Raw genomic sequence first — 18,650 nt, 5'->3', positions numbered from 1 at the left:
GTGAATGCTGGACATGTTTACAAAATTCACTAAGGATGATATGGTTGACAAGAGTGAATGCAAGACATGTTTACAAAATTCACTATGGATGATATGGTTGACAAGAGTGAATGCAAGACATGTTTACACAATTCACTATGGATGATATGGTTGACAAGATATCTCCCCTACAGCTGCAGACACCACAATTTGTACAAAAGAAGCAGCTCTGCACATGTAGCTGTAAACTTCTGTATGGCAAGACACTATTCATGTTCATCTCAAATAAAGAAAAATTCAGAGGTCAAATGTAGATTAAAAAATTCAGTGAACCCTGGGTCAGCAGGTAGATAAAATACAGTGAACAAAGGTCTGCAAGCATATAAAATGTAGTGAACCCTGGGCTGGCAAGCAAACAAAATACAGTGAACCCTGGGCTGTTAAGCAAACAAAATACAGTGAACCCTGGGCTGGTAAGCAGATAAAATAAAATGAATCCTGGGTCTGCAAGTAGATAAAATAGTGAACCTGGGACCAGCAAGCAGGTAAAATACAGTGAAGCCTGGGCCAGCAAGCAGATAAAATACAGTGAACCTAGGGCCAACAAGCAGATAAAATACAGTTAACCCTGGGTTGGCAAATAAATAAAATACAGTGAACCCTGTGTCAGCAGACATAATCTATTTAAAGAATACAAGTTCATAAAAGACATTTATAGACCTCTTTTATTAAGGATGATCACTTTTGAAATGTTAGAATATTTATTTCTTTTTAAAAGTTTAAATATTTATATAGTTAAGGGTCCAAGAAATTTAAAATTAACCCCTCTCCCTCCAAAAAATAACCAAGTTGGTTTGCATTTTCATGTGCTATTTGTATATAAATACCTATCCCCAAGAACAACCAAAAGTACAAGAAAAGTATCTGGTCAGTAATCGCCCATGAAACTCTTACATAATTATCTATCCCCAAGTAAGGGTCATTACAGACAAAAGTACAAGAAAAGTATATTGTCATAAATTGCCCATAAACTAATAGCTAAATGAGCATTTAAATATTCAAGTTTTTGCTTTCATATTGAGTTTAACGCCATCTTTTTCCGCATGATAGGCTACACATGGTGGTCAGTATAACTGGTGGAGGAAGAACCTGGAAACACCAGTAAGATCCACTGACCCAAGGTAAGATAATAGGAAGTTATTTCACATACCCATCATTGGACAAGCCAGAGAATCAAATCCACTGGACAGAGGTGAAACGGCAATGACCAGTAAAGGTAGCACTTTAGACCATTCTGCCACCTGGGGCACCTTTAAAAATATATAAAATCTGCACAGATTTGAAGATGATAGACTCCTCAAATATGCAAAGATAACAGACTCCTCTTATCAAATACACAAAGTTGATAGACTCCTCAAATACACAAAGATAACAGACTCCTCTTATCAAATACACAAAGATGATAGACTCCTCAAATATACAAAGATAACAGACTCCTCTTATCAAATACACAAAGATGACAGACTCCTCAAATACACAAAGATGATAGACTCCTCTTATCAAATACACAAAGATGATAGACTCCTCTTATCAAATACACAAAGATAACAGAATCCTCTTATCAAATGCACAAAGATGATAGACTCCTCTTATCAAATACACAAAGATGATAGACTCCTCTTATCAAATACACAACAATGATATACTCCTCTTATTAAATACACAAAGAAAAGGTTATGACGGTGAGTGAATGTTTTAGAATTATTGAGATTCCATCAGTTTTTAGCAATAGAAAGCCTGTACAGATATTTTATAGCAAGATGTAAATTAATATTGCAATTCGTTTGCTTTAACAGAAGCCTGTACAGCTGATTTATGGCAGGCTGTAAATTACAACTGATATCACATCAATTTTCTGCAACATAAAGCCATGTACAGTTGATTTATTGCAGGGTGTAAATTGCTATGGATTTTCTAAGGTTTCATATACTTAATTTTGTATTGACTTTATCTTTCACAGAACTGTTATTGCAGATATTATGGTACAAGCAGTTTTCTTTTTCATTATTTAGTAAAATGTAGAAGTTGCAATCAGGTCAGTTTATGTCTAATCTCTCCCAGAGTTCTTAGAACAATCATATCAGTTTATGTCTAATCTCTCCCAGAGTTCTTAGTGCAATCATGTCAGTTTATGTCTAATCTCTCTCAGAGTCTTAGTGCAATCATATCAGTTTATGTCTAATCTCTCCCAGAGTTCTTAGTGCAATCATGTCAGTTTATGTCTAATCTCTCCCAGAGTTCTTAGTGCAATCATGTCAGTTTATGTGTAATCTCTCCCAGAGTTCTTAGTGCAATCATGTCAGTTTATGTTTAATCTCTCCCAGAGTTCTTAGTGCAATCATGTCAGTTTATGTCTAATCTCTCCCAGAGTTCTTAGTGCAATCATGTCAGTTTATGTCTAATCTCTCCCAGAGTTCTTAGTGCAATCATGTCAGTTTATGTCTAATCTCTCCCAGAGTTCTTAGTGCAATCATGTCAGTTTATGTCTAATCTCTCTCAGAGTTCTTAGAACAAATATGTCAGTCTATGTCTAATCTCTCCCAGAGTTTTTAGTACAGCCATGTCAGATTAATATGTCCAATTTATTCCAGAGTTCTTTGCAAAACCATGTCAGTTTTTGTCCAATCTCTCCTCAAATTCCTAGAGTAACCATGTCAGTTCATGTCCAGTGTCTCCTTATGTTCATAGTGCAACAATGTCAGTGTGTATCCAGTGTCTCCCAGAGTTTCTTGTGGTGTAATACACCTAGGTATAAAATGATGCCAGTTTATGGCCAATATCTCCCTTGGTTCCTAACACAACTATTTCCATTTATGTCCAATTTCTCCCAGAGTTTCTTGTGCTGTAATACACCTTGGTATAAGATGATGCCAGTTTATGGCCAATATCTCCCTGAGTTGCTAACACAACCATTTCATTTTATGTCCAATTTCTCTTAGAGTTCCTTGTGCAACCATGTCAGTTTATGTCCAATATCACCCAGAGTTTCTAGTGCAACCATGTCAATTTATGTCCAATATCACCCACAGTTTCTAGTGCAACCATGCCAATATATGTCCAATATCACCCAGAGTTCCTAGTGCAACCATGTCAGTTTATGTCCAATATTACCCAGATTTCCTGCTGTATTGATGTTAGTTTGTGTCCACTATCACCCAGAGTTCTTAATGCAACCATGTCAGTTTATGTCCAATATCACCCAGAGTTCCTAGTGCAACCATGTCAGTTTATGTCCAATATTACCCAGATTTCCTGCTGTATTGATGTTAGTTTGTGTCCACTATCACCCAGAGCTCCTAGTGTAATGATGTTAGTTTATGTCCAATATCACCCAGAGTTCCTAGTGTATTGATCCAATATCACCCAGAGTTCCTAGTGCAACCATGTCAGTTTATGTCCAATATCACCCAGAGTTCCTAGTGCAAACATGTTAGTTTATATCCATGTAGTTCATAGAGTTCATAGAGTTCATGTTGGTTTGTATCCAGAGTTCATACAGCAACCATGTCAATTTATGTCCAATATCACCCAGAGTTCCTAGTGCTGCAATTCATCTAGGTGTAAAATCATGTTTACATCATTTTCAGCAGTACAGTAAGTATTGATATGTTATCATACGCAATTCAACTTTATATATAGGTGATCTGTCCATAATAACCAAAAGTCATTTTAAGACAAATTTCACTATTACTATTAACTATTACTATTCACTATCTCACTAATAAATGGGTGGTAGTGTCAAAACATGTTTTAAAACATGCACCATATCCTCATAAAAGTGAAAACATTAATATCAATGAAATATCAAAGTACACATATTTACATTGTATGTTTTATTTCCTTAAATTATAACATGATTTCATGTCAAAACTCCTTCATTTTGTAATTTATATAAACAATGAAACTATCCAAGTTATATTTTTTCCAAATGCCAAAGATATAACAATTTTAAGTTCATCTGTGGCAATTATGAGGACTGTAGATAATACAATTTTATCTGCAATTCTGACAAATAAGATGATGCATAGTAATTGTGATAAAAAATATCATCACTTACTTTATACTGTCATACATTATAATCCAACACACTTACTTTATATTGTCATGCATTATGATCCATACTGTCATACATTATAATCCAACATACTTACTTTATACTGTCATGCATTATAATCCAACACACTTACTGTATACTGTCATGCATTATAATCCAACACACTTACTTTATACTGTCATACATTATAATCCAACACACTTACTTTATATTGTCATGCATTATGATCCATACTGTCATACATTATAATCCAACATACTTTATACTGTCATGCATTATAATCCAACACACTTACTTTATACTGTCATACATTATAATCCATACTGTCATACATTATAATCCAACATACTTACTTTATACTGTCATACATTATAATCCAACACACTTATTTTATACTGTCATACATTATAATCCAACACACTTACTTTATATTGTCATGCATTATAATCCAACACACTTACTTTATACTGTCATACATTATAATCCATACTGTCATACATTATAATCCAAGACACTTACTTTATACTGTCATGCACTATAATCCAACACACTCTATACTGTCATGCATTATAATCCAAGACACTTACTTTATACTGTCATGCACTATAATCCAACACACTTACTTTATACTGTCATACATTATAATCCAAGACACTTACTTTATACTGTCATGCATTATAATCCAACATACTTACTTTATACTGTCATATATTATAATCGAATGCACTTTATACTGTCATGCATTATAATCCAACACACATACTTTATACCGTCATGCATTATGATCCAACACACTTTATACTGTCATACATTATAATCCAACATACTTACTTTATACTGTCATGCATTATAATCCAACACACTTACTTTATACTGTCATGCATTATAATCCAACACACTTACTCTATACTGTCATGCATTATAATCCAACATACTTACTTTATACTGTCATACATTATAATCCAACACACTTACTTTATACTGTCATACATTATAATCCAACACACTTACTTAATACTGTCATACATTATAATCCAACACACTTACTCTATACTGTCATGCATTATAATCCAACATACTTACTTTATACTGTCATACATTATAATCCAACACACTTTATACTGTCATACATTATAATCCAAGACACTTACTTTATACTGTCATACATTATAATCCAACACACTTACTTTATACTGTCATGCATTATAATCCAACATACTTACTTTATACTGTCATACATTATAATCCAACACACTTTATACTGTCATACATTATAATCCAAGACACTTACTTTATACTGTCATACATTACAATCTAAGACACTTACTTTATACTGTCATGCATTATGATCCAACACACTTTATACTGCCATGCATTATAATCCAACACACTTACTTTATACTGTCATGCATTATGATCCAACATGCTTTATACTGTCATACATTATAATCCAACATACTTTATACTGTCATGCATTATAATCCTACACACTTACTTTATACTGTCATACATTATAATCCAACACACTTGCTTTATACTGTCATGCATTATGATCCAACACACTTTATACTGTCATACATTATAATCCAACATACTTACTTTATACTGTCATGCATTATAATCCAACACACTTACTTTATACTGTCATACATTATAATCCAACACACTTACTTTATACTGTCATGTATTATAATCCAACACACTTACTTTATACTGTCATACATTATAATCCAACACACTTACTTAATACTGTCATACATTATAATCCAACACACTTACTCTATACTGTCATGCATTATAATCCAACATACTTACTTTATACTGTCATACATTATAATCCAACACACTTACTTTATACTGTCATACATTATAATCCAACACACTTACTTAATACTGTCATACATTATAATCCAACACACTTACTCTATACTGTCATGCATTATAATCCAACATACTTACTTTACACTGTCATACATTATAATCCAACACACTTTATACTGTCATACATTATAATCCAAGACACTTACTTTATACTGTCATGCATTATAATCCAACATACTTACTTTATACTGTCATACATTATAATCCAACACACTTTATACTGTCATACATTATAATCCAAGACACTTACTTTATACTGTCATACATTACAATCTAAGACACTTACTTTATACTGTCATGCATTATGATCCAACACACTTTATACTGCCATGCATTATAATCCAACACACTTACTTTATACTGTCATGCATTATGATCCAACATGCTTTATACTGTCATACATTATAATCCAACATACTTTATACTGTCATGCATTATAATCCTACACACTTACTTTATACTGTCATACATTATAATCCAACACACTTGCTTTATACTGTCATGCATTATGATCCAACACACTTTATACTGTCATACATTATAATCCAACATACTTACTTTATACTGTCATGCATTATAATCCAACACACTTACTTTATACTGTCATACATTATAATCCAACACACTTACTTTATACTGTCATGTATTATAATCCAACACACTTACTTTATACTGTCATACATTATAATCCAACACACTTACTTAATACTGTCATACATTATAATCCAACACACTTACTCTATACTGTCATGCATTATAATCCAACATACTTACTTTATACTGTCATACATTATAATCCAACACACTTACTTTATACTGTCATACATTATAATCCAAGACACTTACTTTATACTGTCATACATTATAATCCAACACACTTACTTTATACTGTCATGCATTATAATCCAACATACTTACTTTATACTGTCATACATTATAATCCAACACACTTTATACTGTCATACATTATAATCCAAGACACTTACTTTATACTGTCATACATTACAATCTAAGACACTTACTTTATACTGTCATGCATTATGATCCAACACACTTTATACTGCCATGCATTATAATCCAAGACACTTACTTTATACTGTCATGCATTATAATCCAACACACTTACTTTATACTGTCATACATTATAATCCAAGACACTTACTTTATACTGTCATGCATTATAATCCAAGACACTTACTGTATACTGTCATGCATTATAATCCAATACACTTACTGTATACTGTCATGCATTATAATCCAAGACACTTACTGTATACTGTCATGCATTATAATCCAACATACTTACTGTATACTGTCATGCATTATAATCCAACACACTTACTGTATACTGTCATGCATTATAATCCAACACACTTAATGGTCTAGGAATTGTACAATATCCCCCGCCCCGCATCCTTTCATCTCACCCACCGGTAACTAAGTAGATCTAAGCAAAAATTTACAACATGGACAATTTACAATTTGATTCACCAATCTCACCCAAGCTGATGTGAAATCTTCAATTTGTTGTTTCTTATGATCTCTCTTTGAGGAAATTCCACAGACTTAATTAGAATCACCAATCTTTGATCTGACCAGCCAGGCTATCATATGACTAGCAGGGCATTGGATAATTTTATGTTTTTTGAAAGTGGCGTGTTCATTTTTCTGAATGATTGTGAAGAATTTGCTTAACTTAAAAGATAACATGTCAAACATTTTGTGCCAGTTTACTGTAGTGGAATCTGAAATATATATAACACACATTGTCAGTAGACTCCATTATCACTGGCCGATCAAAAGACCATGTCAGTGTAAAGAGAAAACCATCATCAAGATTCGTGCACCAGCAAGCGGGCCAAGCCAGGTACAAATGATTGTGGCTAAGCAGTAATGTACCTTGAATGCAAGAATTCCTGCAACTTTTTGTCCTACATCCCCCCAAATCTTGACTGTACATGCTTTTTGTCTTATATCTCCCCAAATCTTGACCCCTGTACATGCTATTTGTCCTATATCTCCCCAAATCTTGACCCCTGTACATGCTTTTTGACCTGTATCTCCCCAAATCTTGACCCCTGTACATGCTTTTTGTCCTATATCTCCCCAAATCTTGACCCCTGTACATGCTTTTTGACATAAATCTCCCCAAATCTTGATGCCTGTACATGCCTTTTGACCTATATCTCCCCAAATCTTGACCCCTGTGCAATCTGTTTGTTCTATATCTCCCAAAATATTGACCCCTGTACTCGCTTTTTGCTCAAGTTTGGTTCGATTTCATGCTTTACAGCTCAGCAACATGAGTATGTTATTTAATGCGGAGGCATTTGGAGTAAGGTGATTTGCCCAAGGACACACCACAGTAGCTGACCCAGGCTGGTCGGTTTGCAGGATATGAACACATACCCTTTTCTTCAGAAGTCAGGCATGCTCAACATTGAGCCTCTACAGCTCACCTTTTTCATCAGAAAATATAAAAATATGCCTTGTATTTCTTTTGGCTGATGTCCATCCATGTGTATGTTGGAACTTACCAGTGGCTATAAGAAATGTAAGATAGCAACTGACATCCATTTTAGAACAAACACATTTTGCAATCAAGAAACGAATGGTATGTGCTGAGTTTGCAAGTCTTCAATGGCCACTATTATAACATATTTTGAGACTGAAAGCTCAAATATCATGATGACTAAACTGAATTAAATCATGAAGAGTGACTAAATTTATGTAAATATACAACTGGTCATTTAATCCATTAATTATTAATATGGGACTGAATTAATCATGACAAGTGACTAAATTTATGAAAATATACAATTGGTCATTTAATCCATTATTAATTTGGGACTGAATTAATCATGAAAAGTGACTAAATGTATGTAAATATACAACTGGTCATTTAATCCATTAATTATTAAAATAGGACTGAATTAATCATGAAAAGTGACTAAATTTATGTAAATATCCAATTGGTCATTTAATCCATTAATTATTAATATGGGACTGAATTAATCATGAAAAGTGACTAAATTTATGTAAACATACAATGGTTATTTAATCCAATAATTATTAATATGGGACTGAATTAATCATGAAAAGTGACTAAATTTATGTAAATATACAATTGGTCATTTAATCTAATAATTATCAATATGGGACTGAATTAATCATGACAAGTGACTAAATTTATGTAAATATACAATTGGTCATTTAATCCATTATTAATTTGGGACTGAATCAATCATGAAAAGTGACTAAATTTATGTAAATATACAATTGGTCATTTAATCCATTAATGATTAATATGGGACTGAATTAATCATGAAAAGTGACTAAATTTATGTAAATATACAATTGGTCATTTAATCCATTAACTATTAATTTACAAGAAAATGAATTCAGAAAATAATGGGAATTGTCATAATAACTACTTGTGTATAATGAGTGAACATGAAAGTAAGATCCAAAATGGAAAATTCTTTGGTGATGCTCACTTCAAGTGAAAAAGATATTCAAAACATAATGTTTTCAAAAGTTAACTGAGTACTTGATAAATGTTTATTACAAAATTCAAGTGTCCAATGAAAAGATGATATTACAAGTTGGCAAAACTGTCAAAGTAAATAAGATAATTCATTTTTTAGAACTACCAGTGCATTAAGTACTATACCTACTGTTTTCCTTTGTCCCTTTAAAATCTTAAATGTCACCCTAATTTTGGAGAATGGAGTACACTCTGTCCCCAGCCAATGGGATCCAAGGTACAATACTTGCTAAGTGAGTGAATAATTATCCTGAATTATCTTAATTACATACCCAAGATGAGATAAAGCAGGTGCCATCTGAATGATTGGGCTCTGACTGGATGTTTACATAACAATCAGTTTCCAAGGATATCAGGAAACATTAAAACATATTGGCACTGGTGTTTTGTGAATCAGTGGGGTTTAAAGCAATGCAAGTTGAAATGATAGCATATTGGCATTACTATATTGACAGACCCTGGTAAGAATACTGTACTAAAGTAGATTTAAATAAAAGACTGGCGATCAACTGACCTCCCCATACAACATGTTCAGGAATAATTTTAAGCTTGCGTCTTATGGGACCATTCATCAACTCAGACAAAGGATCATTATGTAATTTTCCCAGCATTCGCTTGGTCATCCTATCTGGAAAAAAATTTGGACAGAAACAAAATTACAAAGCGACCAAAATAAGACAAATTTCTTATGTGCAAAAAATTGTGTATTTAGAAAAATGCAATAAAACAACTGGCAAGATTGTGTGTACCATATATACAATTGGTATATCAAACTGTGATCTGCCCATGGCGCAATAATACACATATATAAACATTCTTACAACGAAGCCCTTCCAACTGTGTGATGTATGAAAATAGCGATGAAAAGTATTAATATTCCCCATTTTCTAAATGAATTTAATATGGCACATAATTTCATTGCAATCCTTTCTGCTTTCCATTCCCCCTCTCCTCCCATGCATAAGGGAAAAATAAACAGAAAACTGAAGTGATTTATAACTGATATAATCTTGCATAGCATTGATTTATAACTGATATAATCTTGCATAGCATTGATTTATAACCGATATAATCTTGCATAGCATTGATTTATAACCGATATAATCATGCATAGCATTGATTTATAACTGATGTAATCTTGCATAGCATTGATTTATAACTGATGTAATCATGCATAGCATTGATTTATAACTGATGTAATCTTGCATAGCATTGATTTATAACCGATATAATCTTGCATAGCATAACTGATGTAATCTTGCATAGCATTGATTTATAACTGATGTAATCTTGCATAGCATTGATTTATAACTGATATAATCATGCATAGCATTGATTTATAACCGATATAATCTTGCATAGCATTGATTTATAACCGATATAATCATGCATAGCATTGATTTATAACTGATGTAATCTTGCATAGCATTGATTTATAACTGATATAATCTTGCATAGCATCGATTTATAACCGATATAATCTTGCATAGCATCAATTTATAACCGATATAATCATGCATAGCATTGATTTATAACTGATGTAATCTTGCATAGCATTGATTTATAACTGATATAATCTTGCATAGCATCGATTTATAACCGATATAATCTTGCATAGCATCAATTTATAACCGATATAATCATGCATAGCATCGATTTATAACTGATATAATCTTGCATAGCATTGATTTATAACCGATATAATCTTGCATAGCATTGATTTATAACTGATATAATCTTGCATAGCATTGATTTATAACTGATATAATCTTGCATAGCATTGATTTATAACTGATATAATCTTGCATAGCATTGATTTATAACTGATATAATCTTGCATAGCATTGATTTATAGCTGATATAATCTTGCATAGCATCGATTTATAACTGATATAATCTTGCATAGCATCGATTTATAACCGATATAATCTTGCATAGCATTGATTTATAGCTGATATAATCTTGCATAGCATCGATTTATAACTGATATAATCTTGCATAGCATTGATTTATAACCGATATAATCATGCATAGCATTGATTTATAACTGATATAATCTTGCATAGCATTGATTTATAACTGATATAATCATGCATAGCATTGATTTATAACCGATATAATCTTGCGTAGCATTGATTTATAACCGATATAATCATGCATAGCATTGATTTATAACTGATATAATCTTGCATATCATAACTGATATAATCTTGCATAGCACTGATTTATAACTGATATAATCTTGCATAGCATTGATTTATAACTGATATAATCTTGCATAGCATTGATTTATAACTGATATAATCTTGCATAGCATTGATTTATAACTAATATAATCTAGCATAGCATTGATTTATAACTGATATAATCTTGCATAGCACTGATTTATAACTGATATAATCTTGCATAGCACTGATTTATAACTAATATAATCTAGCTTGAATCTGAATAAAAAAGAGTAGTTACAGTGACTGACACCCTACTGGTAAAAAATGGCCGCTCTGAATATCTTACAAATTAAATGGACCATAAGTGAGTATGGGTGGCTAGATCAGTCTCAAATTTATTATAATCTGAATAGAATTCTCAATTAAAATACATAGATTTCAATGCTGACTTTAGTCAAGAAAATTTATTGAAGGTTACCATGAGTTTGTCTACATAGCATGTATTTTCGTTTTATTGCAATCTCTGCTTTATAAAGGATCATGGTACATTACAAAATGGGCAGATCATTTAAATAACAAGAATTTTAAGTTAGATTTCACCCCAATTCACTGTTGGGTGGCACTACTATGCTTTAGAATTAAATTACTGTTGGGTGGCACTACTATACTTTAGAATTAAATTACTGTTAATGGCACTGCTATGCTTTAGAATCAAATCACTGTTGATGGCACTACTATGCTTTAGAATTAAATTACTGTTGATGGCACTACTATGCTTAGAATCAAATCACTGTTGATGACACTACTATGCTTTAGAATTAAATCACTGTTGATGGCACTATTATGCTTTAGAATCAAATTGCTGTTAATGGCACTACTATGCTTTAGAATTAAATCACTGTTGATGGCACTACAATGCTTTAGAATTAAATCACTGTTGATGGCACTACTATGCTTTAGAATCATATCAGTTTATGGCACTACTATGTTTTAGAATCAAATCGCTGTTAATGGCACTACTATGCTTTAGAATTAAATTACTGTTGATGGCACTACTATGCTTTAGAATCAAATCACTGTTGATGACACTACTATGCTTTAGAATTACATCACTGTTGATGGCACTACTATGCTTTAGAATTAAATTACTGTTGATGGCACTACTATGCTTTAGAATCAATTCACTGTTGATGACACTACTATGCTTTAGAATTAAATCACTGTTGATGGCACTACTATGCTTTAGAATCAAATTACTGTTGATGGCACTACTATGCTTTAGAATCAAATCACTGTTGATTGCACTACTATGCTTTAGAATCAAATTACTGTTGATGGCACTGCTATGCTTTAGAATGAAATCACTGTTGATGGCACTACTATGCTTTAGAATTAAATTACTGTTGATGGCACTACTATGCTTTAGAATTAAATCACTGTTGATAGCACTGCTATGCTTTAGAATCAAATCACTGTTGATGGCACTACTATGCTTTAGAATTAAATTACTGTTGATGGCACTGCTATGCTTTAGAATCAAATCACTGTTAATGGCACTGCTATGCTTTAGAATTAAATCACTGTTGATGGCACTGCTATGCTTTAGAATCAAATCACTGTTGATGGCACTACTATGCTTTAGAATTAAATCACTGTTAATGGCACTAACATGCTTTAGAATTAAATCACTGTTGATGGCACTACTATGCTTTAGAATTAAATCACTGTTAATGGTACTGCTATGCTTTAGAATTAAATTACTGTTGATGGCACTACTATGCTTTAGAATTAAATCACTGTTGATGGCACTACTATGCTTTAGAATTAAATCACTGTTGATGGCACTGCTATGCTTTAGAATCAAATCACTGTTGATGGCACTACTATGCTTTAGAATTAAATCACTGTTGATGGCACTACTATGCTTTAGAATCAAATCACTGTTGATGGCACTGCTATGCTTTAGAATCAAATAACTGTTGATGGCACTACTATGCTTTAGAATCAAATCACTGTTGATGGCACTACTATGCTTTAGAATTAAATTACTGTTGATGGCACTACTATGCTTTAGAATTTAATCACTGTTGATGGCACTACTATGCTTTAGAATTAAATCACTGTTAATGGCACTAACATGCTTTAGAATTAAATCACTGTTGATGGCACTACTATGCTTTAGAATTAAATCACTGTTAATGGTACTGCTATGCTTTAGAATTAAATTACTGTTGATGGCACTACTATGCTTTAGAATTAAATCACTGTTGATGGCACTACTATGCTTTAGAATTAAATCACTGTTGATGGCACTGCTATGCTTTAGAATCAAATCACTGTTGATGGCACTACTATGCTTTATAATTAAATCACTGTTGATGGCACTACTATGCTTTAGAATCAAATCACTGTTGATGGCACTGCTATGCTTTAGAATCAAATAACTGTTGATGGCACTACTATGCTTTAGAATCAAATCACTGTTGATGGCACTACTATGCTTTAGAATTAAATTACTGTTGATGGCACTACTATGCTTTAGAATTAAATCACTGTTGATGGCACTACTATGCTTTAGAATTAAATCACTGTTAATGGCACTGCTATGCTTTAGAATCAAATCACTGAATTTAATCACTGTTGATGGCACTACTATGCTTTAGAATTAAATCACTGTTGATGGCACTGCTATGCTTTAGAATCAAATCACTGTTGATGGCACTACTATGCTTTATAATTAAATCACTGTTGATGGCACTACTATGCTTTAGAATCAAATCACTGTTGATGGCACTGCTATGCTTTAGAATCAAATAACTGTTGATGGCACTACTATGCTTTAGAATCAAATCACTGTTGATGGCACTACTATGCTTTAGAATTAAATTACTGTTGATGGCACTACTATGCTTTAGAATTAAATCACTGTTGATGGCACTACTATGCTTTAGAATTAAATCACTGTTAATGGCACTGCTATGCTTTAGAATCAAATCACTGAATTTAATCACTGTTGATGGCACTACTATGCTTTAGAATTAAATCACTGTTGATGGCACTACTATGCTTTAGAATGAAATCACTGTTGATGGCACTACTATGCTTTAGAATTAAATTACTGTTGATGGCACTACTATGCTTTAGAATTAAATCACTGTTGATGGCACTACTATGCTTTAGAATTAAATCACTGTTGATGGCACTACTATGCTTTAGAATTAAATAATATCATGCTAACCTTCAACATTATGATGAGACTAAATGTCTTTAAACCAAATTTTGTATTTAAGTTAAAACATTTATTTGCTGATAACCACGATTAAAGTCCAAATGCATTAAATTTTTATAAAATACTTGTTCACTGTTAGGCACCTTTCACTGTTTATTTTTACATTTTTCAATTTAAAATCCTTGTTTATTGTTAGGCACCTTTCATTGTTTACTTTTACTGCCATTGGATTCTGACATTGTTTAGTTTCATTTTTATTGGATTCTGGCAGCGTTTAGTTATACTGTTATCAGATTCTGACAGTATTTAATTTCACTGTTTTCTAATACTATTTAGCTTCAGTGGATTCTGACTGCGTTTGGTTTCATTACTACTGGATTCTTACAGTGTTTAGTTTCACTGCTACTGGATTCGTATAGTGTTTAGTTTCACTGCTCTGAGTGTTTAGTCTCAGTGCTACTGGATTCTGACAGTGTTTAGTTTTACTGCAAATGGATTCTTACAGTGTTTTGTTTCACTGCTATTGGATTCTGACATTGTTTATTTTCACTGCTACTGGATTCTGACAGTGTTTAGTTTCACTGCTACTGGATTCCGCCAGTGTTTAGTTTCAGTGGATTCTTACACTGTTTAGATTCACTGCTACTGGACTGCTCCAGTGGCCTAGTGGTTAGAGCATCCACCCTGGATGTGGCAGGTCATGGGTTCGATCCCCAGCCAATTCATACCAATGACTTATAAAAATGGTAACAACAGCTGCCTTGCTTGGCGCTTAGTATTAAGAGGTTAGTGTTAGGACTGGTTGGCCTGGTGTTAGGGTAATGTGACTGGATGGGACATCATGCTACATGTCTGCAGCATGATGCCCCAGTGCTAGACATCACTATAAACTGCCACACCGTGGACATCATAGTGATATAACTGAAAAATTGTTAAAGCTATGTTAAAAATCCAAATCACACACACACACTGCAACAGAATTCTGACAGTGTTAAGTTTCACTGCAACAGGATTCTGACAGTGTTAAGTTTCAGTGGATTCTGACAGTGTTTAATTTCACTGCTACTGGATTCTGTCTGTGTTTAGCTGCAGTGGATTATAACAGTGGTTAGTTTCACTGGATTATGACATTGTTTAGTTTCACTGCTACTGGATTCTGACAGTGTTTAGTTTCAGTGGATTCTAGCAGTTATTAGTTTCACTGGATTCTGACAGCGCATAATTTTCTTTACTACAGAATGCAACTGTTCTGTACAGATTTTTAGAAGGAATCCTGTTATCCCCAAGAACCTCCACTTTTTTGTATGTTATGTAACACTCCCAACTGTACAACCTGTAAAGCTGAAAAGAGTACATCTTTGATTGTCCTTTATGTAAGGTTTCACTGAAATACAATGTAATAAATCAGATCGTGATCTGCCATTGCTTTATGCAATATCAGAAATGGATTTGTGTTATTCCATGTTCAGTGAGAATCATACAATGGTGAATATTTGCAGTTGATCTTTTCATTGTAAATGAACATAAAGATGAAGACATGCACAGGCATTTCCAAGTGGATGTTTGGGTTTATATTAATCAGTGATATTTCACTGATTATGATCAAAGAGTGTTAAAAGCAATTCCATGATACAACATTTTTATTACGATCTACATATAGGCCTTTTTGGAAACTAGGTTACTCCCCTTGAACTGGGACTCTACTGTCCACTCAGTGTGCATGCCCCTCCTGGCACCACAACTACTGTGGACTATTGTTCAAAATACCTGCAATCTATCACATAGTTAAAGCAAACAGCTGTAAAACCTGAAATACCCAAACTGAAGCAACCCCAACATACTGAAGTTTGGAAATGTACTGTTTCAGTTCTGTATATTATCAGATACTATCTCTCCATAAAATGTAAATAGGAATGGCTGACTTTTTAAATTCTTTTTGTTTGGTATGTTTACAGAAGATAGACTGCATAATGTAAAAACATCTTGTCTAGTGAAACTTCCTCTGATATCGAAACCCCTTTAAACAATTAATGGTTAACATCCTTTGTGATTATAATAAGCGTGCTTGCAAAGATCAAAGCAATACAAGTGAATAAGTCATGATACTGACATCACCACATATGGGATGCTCAGATACGGTTATAGTTCACTGTTCACAATCAAAACTTACTAAAAGTCCTGAAAACACAGAAAGCCCAAATGATAAATTGTATTTCAGTGGATTTTGCAGGTGTTTTATATTTCTTCAGTTCACCTGTCACTAAGAACTAGTCTGATTTAAAGTATTTAAAAAATGTTTAAAGCTAATGAACAGAACTGAACACAACAAAACTTCATTGAAGAAATTATAACCAATAGTCAGGCCGTAAATGTATGCCATATGAGACAAGTATAATCAATAGTCAGGCCATAGATGTATGGCATACGAGTCAAGTATAATCAATAGTCAGGCCATAGATGTATGGCATACGAGTCAAGTATAATCAATAGTCAGGCCATAGATGTATGGCATACAAGTCAAGTATAATCAATAGTCAGGCCATAGATGTATGGCATACAAGTCAAGTATAATCAATAGTCAGGCCATAGATGTATGGCATACGAGTCAAGTATAATCAATAGTCAGGCCATAGATGTATGGCATGAATCAAATATAGTCAATAGTCAGGCCACAGATTCTTTTTGTTGTTATAGGGTTTAATGCCATTTTTCAGCACAAGATAGGCTATACATGGCGGCCAGTATTAATGGTGGAGGAAGAACCCGGGAAAACCCCAGAAAGAACCACCGACCCACAAGAAGCTACCAGCAAGCTTTCTCACATATCCACACTGGCCGAGCCCGAACTCGAACCTATACAGATAGAGGTGAGATGGCAGTGATCTGTGACAGAGAGCGCTTTAGACCACTCGGCCACTCGGGGCCCCCTCAGGCCATAAATGTATGGCATACGAGTCAAGTATAATCAATAGTCAGGCCAAAGATGTATGGCATATGAGTCAAATATAATCAATAGTCAGGCCATAGCTGTATGACATATGAGTCAAGTATAATCATAGTTCAATTATATAATCAGTCATCATGTTGTAATATAAACAAGAGGGGGAAATGATAAAACGCTTAGGGGCAGAAAATGAAAAAGACAGCATGGATTATCTATATATTACAAGTCCAAGGAGAATCTAAAGAAAAGTGATCAGTGACTAAATGAAAACATGATACCTGTTTTATTAATTGTAAAATGTTGTACTTGAATGATTTTTGCTGAAACAGATACTTGTTGTTTGTGCTAATCACAGAGCAAAGTTTCTGATGGTACTTCTGTTAACCATATATTATACAATCCTATCTTAACAATACATTATATAATTATATTTTAATCATACATTATATAATTCTATCGTAAACCATACATTATATAATCCTATCTTACCATACATTATATAATCCCATCTTAGCCATACGTGATACAATCCTATCTTTACCATTCATTATATACAATCCTATCTTAACCATACATTATATAATCCTATCTTAACCATTCATTATATACTTCTATCTTAACAATACATTATACAATCCTATCTTAACCATACATTATATAATCCTATCTAAACCATACATTATATAATCCTATCTTAACCATACATTATACAATCCTATCTTTCCAAAAACTGTTTCTATATGCACTGTTTGTTTTATGTTCAAAAAGTCACACACTTAAAAGGTTCC

The 18,650-nt window shown here is 33.0% G+C and overlaps 1 protein-coding gene across 3 annotated transcripts in view; it reads right to left on the bottom strand.

Annotated features, from left to right (window-relative positions):
* Window positions 1-18,650, bottom strand: part of LOC149802457 (retinoid-inducible serine carboxypeptidase-like) — a 75,029-nt gene that overhangs the window by 23,582 nt on the left and 32,797 nt on the right. For 2 of the 3 annotated variants that reach the window (XM_089951692.1, XM_089951694.1), the window contains exon 8: window positions 10,036-10,149. The exons of the other annotated variant lie outside the window; for it this stretch is intronic. In XM_089951692.1, coding sequence (XP_089807818.1) covers window positions 10,036-10,149 — 114 coding nt within the window. The remainder of the gene's footprint in view (window positions 1-10,035; window positions 10,150-18,650) is intronic. 3 annotated transcript variants of the gene reach the window in all.

This window comes from Sinohyriopsis cumingii, chromosome 3 (genome assembly GCF_028554795.1).
Source record: "Sinohyriopsis cumingii isolate HCF-2022 chromosome 3, ASM2855479v2, whole genome shotgun sequence".
NCBI classification, from domain to species: Eukaryota; Metazoa; Mollusca; class Bivalvia; order Unionida; family Unionidae; genus Sinohyriopsis; species Sinohyriopsis cumingii.
Note: the sequence above shows the minus strand (reverse complement) of the source record. Positions and strands in the feature narration are given on the sequence as shown.